The following is an 11,626-nucleotide window of genomic DNA, read 5'->3' as shown; positions in this document are numbered from 1 at the left end:
CCCGGGCAGTAATAAATAACTATGTTTTGCAGCTCATTTGGGAGACAAAAAGTCTATAATTCCAGGCTCAGGAAATTATATGAGTGCCAGTCAATTGCCATATTTGGACTATCTCATGTTATTATAAAACTTGAGGGATTTTAAGAGAACAATAAGAAAGTGCGTTGCCTTTCTTGAGTTTCTGAGACAACACCTGCTGCCCACCAGTGGGTCCCTATTTGCTATAATTGCTGAGATATAAGATTTTTGCCTTTAAGCCTTCATGCAAATTCAAGCACACAAAAGAGCAGTCGGACTGCCTGATACAGCAGATTCAGTAGAGGGAGCGGGGCGGGGGGGGCCACTTACTCTGCCACCATTTTTAATCTCCCCAAATTTCCTCTTCTTATACTTTTTAAAAGAATAGACAAACTTTTCGAAGTAACTTGTGTCAGTCCACAGGAGAAAAGATACATATTTTGCTGTGTGTGGAGGAGAATGGCAGCTAATAGCACCCAGAACCAAATAAAATAGAGGAGAAAAAGAATCCATCAACTTGATAAATGTTTTTCTAGTTCCTTTTCTGAAGAAGCCAGGGCACCTTCACCTTTACATACATGCGTGTGTGTGTGTGTGTATGCATACACACACATACATAGTGTGTATGTGTGCAGGTGTGTATACAGATACACATACACATAATCCATAATCTTTGAGGACTTGGTAGCTGGGATGGAGCCAGGGTCCTTGTTGAAAGTTTTAAAATTGTTCATTACTTTTTAGGCCACATTGGATGTGAAACTTATACCAGGCAAATCCCTAAGGACACATCAGAGCACACACACAATTCCAGGCACAGGCTGAAGGACAGACTGAACAAGGAACAGCCAGTGAGGTCTTTCCTCGCTGAAGGAAAAAGCACCGAGCTGGTTTTATAACGTGTGTGATTAGGTTTTGTTACAGCTACACCTAAGACTGAATCTCTTTTTATTAGGAAGATCCCAGGTGTTAGCAATGCAGGCAGCTGTCTCAAAGCCAGGGCAGATACCTCTGGCATCAAATGCCTAAATCTAATTTCTCAGTAAAACCTACATCCTCTCCCTGCTTAAAACCCTTTCCATTACTGCTACATGAGATATCACGCCATTTGATTCATGTTCTAACTTTATAACCTAACTCAATTACAAAAAAAAAAAACACCTGGGAAAAGCTGAATAGTGTAACAATAAAAGAATGAATTTTTCCCTTTAATGCAATTCTGTAATAGACAGTCTTAAAACTCATGTCATATAGCATTTGTATTTTATAATTCATGTGCATAAATGCATAAAGCTGCCATTTTTAAAAATATATCTGGAGTTTATTGTTTTTTTGTTTTGTTTTTTTTTATTTAAGGCCTTTCAGTTTAGCCACGTTGAAACAATACGTACGCATGGTTTTGTTACTGTGATGAAAACAAGCCCTCGCTTAAAATAATATATATAGTACTTATTTGGGACTAGGAGCAATGATATACTTGCTTTTTAGTAATTGGCAAATAGTTTGCTTTCATCTAGTTTAACTACAAATTAGAAAGAGAAAAATGTTGTTCATATATACAAAACAACCTATTTAATAAAGTGTATGCATAAAATTATATATTGGTTAAGAAGCAAAATTAAAAAGAAAACAGCTGATAGTATTCCTGATTAATCAGTGTTCCTAAATATAAAAACAAATGAAAAGGCCTTGCGAGTTAAGAAAAACAGCACATGGTACAGCTTTCACACACGTCAGAGGAAACAGAGCTTGTGACACTGTTCTGAGGAATCTTTCATTTATAAAAATCGAAGGCCTAACTTTGCAAATACAACTTTCGAGCTGTCTGAGCAAAGTTACACGAAAGGCACAGGATGACATCACGTTGAAGAACGTATCTGTGAGTTTCATAAAATCTAGTCACAAGTCACTAGAAACTTCATAAGGAATCCCAGAACCTTTTTGAACACGATGTTCTGGTTCAAACCGAGAAGTGGAGAGTCTTTATGTCAGAAATACAAATTGAAGTGAGCGAGCAGAAGATTTAGAGAGAGAATAGTTTCTTATGCGAATGCTACCTGCTTTATGCAGTGCTTGCTACTACACACTCAGAGCGGATCATTAAAATGTTCTTTAACTTAAGTTGTTTTTCATTTTCAGCAGCTCATACTGTATTTTTTTAGTTTGTAAAAAATGTATATGCACATTACTACAATTTTAAAGAGTCAGTCGTTGAAAGGAATTTTAAAGTAAGGTCCTGTTCTATTATTAGCTTCCTACACTGGAATACGAGAATACAGGAAGTGCTTTCAACAGAAAGTTACAGAGTTCTACAGTACAACCTGTCTAAGGACTTGCAAGGGACCAGTACAGTGACTGGGTCTCTTTGGATGGGGCAAAAAGCAGAGGTAAATGAAATGAGTTTTTAAAATAACATTACAAATGCCTTTATGACAATGAAATCTTGCTTGCACACAGATTTAGTGCTACCGAGAGCCAAGGTACAATGAAGCTAAGTGCATAAAGGGAAAATATCTGAAAGAAAACAATTTCCAATGTGACTGAAACCCTTCAACACCAGATATGACTTACAATAGAGTTGGAGAGCTACTTTCTTTTATCAAAGTACATTTCAAACACCAGGGACAAGCCAGTCAAAATATGCTTTACGGATCATGTGTAGGGTGATACTAAAATCATGTTGCAACTAAACATTCTAAAAAATCATTGACGATTTTCATATTTCAGGAAATGACTGGCTCTTTTGCTAAAGTAAAATGAACTTCAACCCAAAAGCATGTTCTCAAAGCTCTGGAGGATCGGTAGCTTGACAATGATGATAGGGTTTTTCATCGTCCCAAACAAACTCTACCAGAGATACAACCTGCCTTCATTCATGTCAGTATTAGATGGTCTTTCCACAGAATTTAAAACATTTTGGTAGAATGTTGAAGGTGATTCTTCAAAGAATAAGTCTTCTAACGATGACCAGGTCCAAACGGCGGCGTTGTCACAGACGGCAATGCTGCCCGGGGCTGCAGATGCGCGTTCTCATGACTCCAGTAACGCGTGCCATCTGCACACTTGCTGTCCTTTCGACTCTTTCATTTCGGTCCAGTGATTGAGTTCCTCCTCTCCAGAGCTGTTCAGACCTAGAGAAATCCAGCCTATCATCTCTTTTCTTTTCATGCTGCGCTTGTTATACACAGACAGGATAAGGGTCACGTCAGAGAGCTGAAACAGGGCCACTTGAAAAACAAAAGTTTCCTTGTACACTGGATTTGGCTGCCCTCTGCGGATGGATGTCTTGCATTTAGACATTTCTTGACCCATGGAATTCAGCAGAGTTAATTTAACATACGTATCTATAGGGGGAAAAAAAAACACAGAACAACATACCACAAATATCATTTGAAACAAACGCAACAACAACTTTCTTGTAACATTTGCTGAGAAAATTCTCTGTGCTTTGTAAGGATATGGTGTATACCATGTTTAATGGAAATTCAACTAATTCCATTTTGATGTAGATGCTTATACTATGTGACAGGTACAGAGAATGCTAAGGAGGCAGAAAATCTTTGGGGGATACTAATATGTTAACCTCACTATTTCTACATTATTGTTAGAATTTAAAGGTATACCTCATAATCCTTCCTCCACCCTCCCACCCATTCCTTGACCTCCCAAGACCTCCCGCGACCGCCCCCCCCATCCCATCCCCATTTAGCTTCACTAAGCAGGACATCATAGCATTAATAAACACTTAGCAAGCTCAATTAGCCACAACACTGTAAAGCATTCCACTGTGTTTTCAGAGAGTAAGAATAAACAAACAAATAGAAATGAAGGCAAATGATAAAGAGGAAAAGAGGAAGACAAGAATGCAAAGATGACATCAAAACAGCTTAGGATGAAATGTGAAAAAAATCTCTGCATGGATGTGGTTTTTAATTATATTTTAAAACTATTTAAGAGCCAAAAGGAAGCTAAATGCATTAAGGGCTCAAAGGTCAGCAAGTCAAGGAAAACTTTCTCCTGGTTTCATGCAAGAGTACATTTAATGTGCTTTCTGGACAGTCAAAATAGATACTACAGGGTTCCTTTTTTGACACAATTCAATGTCCAATTGTAAGTATGGCGTCCGAACTATGTTCATGAATTAGAAAAAAAACAACTGATGTGATGTTTAGTGTACAAAGTGAAACGTAACAGTCCATTGCCTGATTATTTGGGAGATAAACCCTCTCTTCAAACAACTGTGTTTTCAAGGTCGTTTGATTCATGCAGATGACCTTCAGCATGTTGATCCATCATGTGTACTTCTTGTCAAAATTTCAAGTAATTTTAATGAAAATTGCAGTATTTCTGATGAAGTAACTATTTCTGTTGTATGAGTCAAAATACAATGAATGAAAAAAAGCCTTTAATTTAAAAAGTTTTGCTTACTTCATACTCTGAATACCATCATCCATAATCAGAGATAAATTCTAAGTTAGTTTTACTTAAAGTACCACAGATAATAAATGTGCATTTTTTGAAACCAACATGGTGGACAGCTTCACTGCTGGCAAGTTTTAGGGTATTTTTTTTTTGTTTTGCATGAAAAGACAACATCCAATTAGCCTCTACAGGAACTCACCTCGGATTATATAAACCTGTCCACCTATCAAGTGTTTTAGACAACAGAACAGTCCATCTGACAACAGGGGGTGGAAAGCAGTAAAAGAAATAATGACCAGATGTCAATTGTTGGGTGAAAGAGGGTCAAAGGTTAGAATTAAAGAGGAAACACTGTTCACTGGAGTGGAAGAACACAAAAATTTAGCATTTTAATTCAGGTAGAGGGTTGAACAAAAGGGTCCTTGGGCAAAACTCATGAAATGAGCATTTTTAAGGTCATTTTGTAATCTGAAACCAAAATTACACTGTTTTAAAGGGGGACATCTCTATAATGATATCCTCTTGGTCTAAAGCACATTGAACATAGAAGCATGCAAATCATCAGACTATAAAAGACTGAATAAAAGTCATTATAGGATCACTGTTATTATTATCCAAAATTTTTAAGTTTATCCATGCAATATTTAATATTTCAAATTCTTTTATTACTACTCTCAATGTAACATAAAATTAAGTAATGAAAAATAAAATAGAATTACCAAAAATTTTTCCCTTGAATACTACTATTGTTTTCTTTGGTTACAAATTAGATTATTCAGTTTATAACACAGTTCAAAGCTTAGTACTAGGTGTATGTGAAGGGTCACAATCTTATATAATAGATACAGAATAAGATGAACTGACATAACTGTCTTATATTTTACTTTCTTATCTTATATTTTACCCTGTGTAACTAATTTTAATGTTGACTTATATTTAATTCAGCTAAACATCCTCATACTGAAGATCTAACTCTAAAATAATGAAAAGTGCTTTAACTTACTCTTTAGAACCGGAAAGATCTACCTTATTTTGTGGATGATAATCTCTTAACCTCTTCTACTCTGCTCCTTTCATTTTGAGTCTGATTAGTGATTTTCTGTTTCTATCAAAGTGGGTAGAACAAGGACAGAGAGGCAAACATCACTTCATTCTGCGACTTTTTAGTATCTCAAGTTAAATATTTGTCAAAAAATTAAACTGTTAGCTAAAGCAAAAAATGAAGGGCAAACTGATAACCTGTGGCTAAAGGGAACCCCAAAAGTATCTTATCTGTTGCGGTGCTGACAACAATTTCCAATCTGAATGTCTAAATGCAGGGTGCACACTCTCCCATTGGTCACAGGCCTCACCATGCTCCTTATCTTTCATCCACAACTTCTGCTCATATAAGTTGTTTCCCAGGCCATTAGAGTTTGCATTCTAAGTGTGTATTAATGAAGATAACCAAGTAGCTATTTCTTCTAATAACTGTTTCTTTACACCCTCTGAAATTTTCGTTCTGAAAAGAGGAAGAGGACAATAATAAATCCATCCTTCTTTTATGCACCTTTGTCTGTTTGAGTCTCACATTTACCCTGTGAGAGACACAACTTTAATTTTATGTATAAGGAAACAGACTTCAGGGAGTTAGGGCACTTGTCCAAGGGTAGAAATACGAACATAACTTTGGCCTTCTAACTTTTAATTCAGGGATAGATACATTTCATGATGTATGTAAGAAGCAAGGTTCCCAAGACTACTTAGAGCAAACCGGATATGTAGTTATGACTTTTCAGCTTGATTGAAAAAAAAAAAAGTTAATTCAAGGGTGGAAGACGTTTCTTCTCCTTCAAGAATTATTTGATAATTGGAGTAAAAGATTGCTTTAAGCAAGTCTGAAAGAAATCTTTAAACAAATTTAAAGTGATCATTATTATTCAAAATTTCCAAATTTTCAGTTTGGGGCATTAACAGCTTTAATTTAGAGAAGTATAAAAAAGCTGCTATTTTCCAGTTTGTATCCATAGATTTCAACAAATAGTTTTGGGCATAAACTGAGTGACAATTTCTCTGTTCTCCCATAGCTTACCTGGAGCTGGGAGAGAGAGAGATTAGGAGTTGGAAGACTGAGAGGCATAGAGACAGGGCGGAGGTATACTATCTAGTTTCCCTTCCTAGCATTTGGGGTAAATACAAAAATATTCTTTATTCTGTTGGTTCTGGTAAAGCCAAAGCACATTCCATTTAAGAAAAGACTCTGGTGACATTACTGACTTATAATTTTAAAGAAGAAATATGTGAAAAAAAAACACAGTTTCTTCTTAAATTGTTAAGGGAGAAAAGTGTATAGTTCTGCATGCAGACAGATAACACAGCATCAATCTTCAGGTAACAGCAATAACTGCCCATATTCCTGATTATCTTCGTGGAATATTAGTAACTTAAAAAGATCCTGTAACTTTTTCTGGCATTAGAAGATAATGGGGAGAATTTATTCCACTGACATTAGAAAAATTAAGTCTCGACACCTTCCAATTCATATTTTGAATTTCAAATTTTTCTACTTCCCAAATGACTGGAAATAGAAATCATGAAACAGATTAGTGGATGATTATTACACCATTTCATTTTGATCAGTTAAGACTAAATGGTAGGACGAAAGCTCCTAACACTGAGATTCCCATAAATGCAGAAAACATTAGAATTTAAAAAAACAAACATTTTCCACTCACTGGGTGGTCTGTTTGCTGCCAAGTTTTTGAAGTGGCTGCCTTTGATGACTTCTGCTGATAGTCTGCCAGTGGTGGCGTTATAAAGCAGGCCAATGAGAATTTCTGGAACTGAGCCATGCTCCAGAGACTGACAGGAGGATGTACTTCTACTACAGGACACTTCTGACATGCTCATTTGGGAGTCACAGCCCTGTAACCAAAAGTGAAATCTTTATAGTACTTTGTAAAAAAAAAAAGATATATTGTTAATGCCATATTTAGTGGAATTAGACAAGTAAATCACAATAAAGATGAAATGCAAGCAAAATTCCCAAACACTAGATTAGGAATGTTGTTCTGAGCATATTTTAGTCTCTGCATCTCTTTTCATTATATAGCAGTCAAAGAAATGACAGATGAGGTTTTGTAAGTCCATGCATATTTATATACAAATCAGAAGCTAAATTTCTTACTCATAGATGTTAATAAACTGTCTATTTTTTGAATGTAAAAAATTGTGTTTTTAAAGACATATTGACCTTAAAAGACTGACACAGATTTAGACTCAATTACATTAAATGTAAATGTTTTAACAATGCCTTTAAAGACAAAGATTGGCACACTTTCATTAAATAAATAAGTTAAAACAATCTATTTATAAATCATCATGTAAAACACAGAAATACAGAACGTTGGAAAAAAAGGATGGAAAAATTAACTATGCAAATAACAACCAAAGGAAACTTGACATAGCTACATTAGTCAAGGTAAGCTTTAAGGCAATAACCATTACTTAGAGATGAAGAGATACACTCAATAATGATATAGCTTTCAATTTACAAGGAAGATAAAATAATTCCAAATTTACATGCATTAACAGCATAGGGTCAAAACACATAAAGCAAAAACTGCCAGAACTAGAGAAACAAATTCACAAGCAGTAGAGACTTCAGTATGTACACTTGTTTCAGTAACTGACAGCACGCAGAGAAATAAACATAGTAAAAGAAAGTAGAAGATTTGAATATCACAATAAGAAAATTGACCTAATGGTAATACATAGAACACCTTACCTTACAGAATATACATTTTCTCAAGCTCACAGTGGAATTTTTATAAATATTTACAAAAATAAAAGCAAATTAACAATGAATTTCAAATAATGGAAATCTTCAGAATGTTTTTTAATCTAGAAATCTAAGCTATCTTCTTGTAAAGAAAAAATTCCTGTATCACTGGAAATTAAGGAAACACTTTTAAATAACCCATAGGTAACAAAATGATAATGAAAATAAGTTACTTGAAAACATTAATAAAAATAGATAAACGTTGGAGAGTTTAAGAAAAAAAGAAGGTACATATGCCAAATATTAGTAATAAGAAAGGAGATGTCACTACATAGCCTAGAGGCCATAAAAAGGCAAAAGGATAGTCTGAAGAGCTCTCTTCCAATAAATTGGAAATTTTGATGACATAGACATATTCATAGAAAACTATAACCAAAATGGACACAAGAAGAAACAGAATATCTAAACAGTGTTATTGAATAAGTTGAATTTGCAATTAAAAACTTTTCAAAAAAACCCACAAAAACAAAACAAAACTAAAAACTAGCTAGAGGGCTTCACCGGTGAATTCTAATTAATAATGGTAGTCTTACCCACAATCTTCCAGAGGGAAGTAGGAAAGAAGAAATACTCCCTAGCTTCCTTTAAAAATCTAGCAAAACCATCAAAAACCAGACAAGGACATTATAAAAAAGTTACAGGATTTTCTTATTCATGAACGTAGATTCAAAACCCTAACTAAACAGTTAGCAAACCAAATCTAACAACCTAGAACATCATAGTTAATAGAAAAAAAATTTAACGTTTCCCCTTTGAAATTGGGGATGTTGACAATGATGTCAACTATTACCACTTCTAGTAACACTGTAGTGGAGATTCCAGCCAGCGGAGGCCCAGCCTCACTAGAAACAATAAAATGAAATGAAAGGTATAAAGATTTGGAAGAGGAGTTTAAACAGTCCTATGGGAAGATTATATAATATGCACACACGAAATCTAAAGTCCACAGATGAGTTAGAGCTGCACACGAAGGTAAAAATTTAAACCTATACATTGCTGAATGCCAGCAACACTCCATGAGTTAAATAAAAAGACTGTAAGATTTTTTTTATAACAGATTTTTAGATTGAACAAACTTTAGATTAAAAAAATCTGAAAATGCCTTAAATGAATCTTCAAGTTTGAATCTACTGCTGGCTATGTAAGTGAAGAAGAATTAACACATACTGGGGCTGAATGGACTCATTAGACTAATATTCAAAGGGATAAATATCTCGTATTTTCAAATGTAACTCTAAACCAGCGGAGAAAGCCAAAAGGAATATACAGCTTATACTTGTAAATCAGGGGTATACAAAGCACATAATTTGGTATGTTTTCATGACAGTTGGAGGAGAAAACAATTTTAGTAAGTTTCAATTAGGCTACATCATCACTTATGAAAACAGTGTCAAAAACAACACTCGTGCACATTTGGCGCACTTGCTACATTGGGCTATTATACTAGCAGCATCTGTTAGGTGCTGTGAAATACATTCTTCATAATATAGCATTTTTCACATTAACCTACTGTCGGATTATAAGATGTGAATCTAATATCTTCTTATCAACACAGACGTCACGGTGCCAATTTTGAGCAACTAAGTGAGGTCCCAGGAAATCCTGGGAACGGCCTTTCTGGTCTTCAAGCCTAAGAAAGAGCAAGAGAGATCCGATCCTTGGTGATCGCATTCTATATTAGTGAGCCCTGCTGAAGTATAAGTGTGTAACGGAAGAGACTGTGGTCTGGATTCACACCTTAGGAAGAGTGCTAATCGCGTGGCCTTCCCGAGGAGATGAGCGAGCACCACCAAGCAGTGCAGAGTAGCTACATAAATAGAGTAGCTGCAGTGAAGACAAATTAAATGCAGACATGATATACTCCAGGGGCACCTCTCCAGTGACTGTTCCTCAGGGCGGGCTGCTCCACTCGGTGTGCACGCGGGAGTCTCCATCTAGTCTCTCTGCAGACCCCAGCACTAATTTACCACTGCAGGTGATTAACCCAAAGTCACACAAATCCCAGCCATAATTAGGTCTATTTCAAGGAACAGTCCCCCCGGCTCCCCAAAGTATAACTTCCTCCCATCTCACAGAGTATTTTTTTTTTAATACTTCCTCTCCTTCCCCCTGAGTCCTCTGCCCTAGGGTGGAGGAGTATTGTGTGAAAGTAGAAAAAAAAACACAGCTAGTCTTTCAGAGAAAGGAATAAGCTCTATGGAATGTTTACCATAAGGAGAATTATTATGGTGCTAATGGGTTAAAATTACGTGGGAACTTATAACTATAGAGAGGAAAACAAAAGATTAAAAAGACAGCAGCATTTTTATTAAGTAAATGTCTGGACTTTTATTAATACTAAATTGATTCCATCTTAGACTCGATATTTTTAAGGTAAAACTGAACTGTACAATGATAATTACCATACATGTGGATAGTTTCTGTTGACTTTATTTTCACTGTGGCTAGCAGATGTTTTTATTGTTTAATTTATGCATGAGATGCTTCCGTTAGACCAGTGATGGCGAACCTTTTGAGCTCGGCGTGTCAGCATTTTGAAAAACCCTAACTTAACTCTGGTGCCGTGTCACATATAGAAATTTTTTTTATATTTGCAACCATAGTAAAACAAAGACTTATATTTTTGATATTTATTTTATATTGCGTCTCCATCAGCAGAGCCCCTCCCTCAGGGCCTTTCCCAGCCCCGAGGCACTGAACCCTCAGCAGCCCAGGTAGGGAGGAGGTTACCCCAGGCAATTTCAGGACAGAGAAAGCAAGAGCAGCCGAACTGCTCCAAATCTCATCCCTCCCCAGCCCACTCCCTCCCAATCTAGTGTAATCTGTAAGATAAAAGCACCAATAGACTCTACAGGATAACTTAGCAGGGTGAGCAGGTGATGGCTGAATCATTTACATTTCAGAATGCTGTTGGAGTCAGGATTCATGTGGCTGCAAACGATAGAATATCCAACTTTACCTGGGTTAAGCAACACAGGGGAACTCAATGGCTTATGGAACATGACAGTTGGTACAGAGGTAGCTTCGGGTACTCACAGTCCCAGGCCTCAACCCGTGTCCCTAAGAACCAGTTCCCCTTCTCCATTTTCTGACTTTGTTTCCCAAACTTGGCTTTATTCTCAGGTAGACTTTTCCTTCCTAGTTGCCACACTGTTTTCAGCAGCTCTGAGTGTTGTGGGAAAGAGGAAGACAGACAGCATCCTGATCGCTCTCACCAAAACCCCAGCACTGGCTAGTTAGGGCTCACGAGATCTCACTCCAGGGCTTTGGAATGAAGTCACTTCCTCAGAGGCACACGGGCAGGCTGGCTCTCAAGCGTAATCTGGGCACTGTGGCCGCGAGAAGATACGGATGCTACGCAGAAAA

The 11,626-nt window shown here is 36.5% G+C and overlaps 1 protein-coding gene across 1 annotated transcript in view; it reads right to left on the bottom strand.

The window, feature by feature from the left end:
- Positions 1–1,317: 1,317 nt before the first annotated feature.
- The window catches only part of SYT14 (synaptotagmin 14), a 33,471-nt gene continuing 23,162 nt past the window's right edge, over positions 1,318–11,626 (bottom strand). The window contains exons 2-4 of the mRNA XM_006771258.2: positions 7,155–7,344; positions 4,640–4,696; positions 1,318–3,362 (exon numbers count right to left, since the gene is read on the bottom strand). Coding sequence (XP_006771321.1) covers positions 3,049–3,362; positions 4,640–4,696; positions 7,155–7,344 — 561 coding nt within the window. The 3' untranslated portion in view covers positions 1,318–3,048. The remainder of the gene's footprint in view (positions 3,363–4,639; positions 4,697–7,154; positions 7,345–11,626) is intronic.

The sequence above is a fragment of the Myotis davidii genome, unplaced genomic scaffold, assembly GCF_000327345.1.
Source record: "Myotis davidii unplaced genomic scaffold, ASM32734v1 scaffold1525, whole genome shotgun sequence".
Lineage (NCBI taxonomy): Eukaryota > Metazoa > Chordata > Mammalia > Chiroptera > Vespertilionidae > Myotis > Myotis davidii.
Note: the sequence above shows the minus strand (reverse complement) of the source record. Positions and strands in the feature narration are given on the sequence as shown.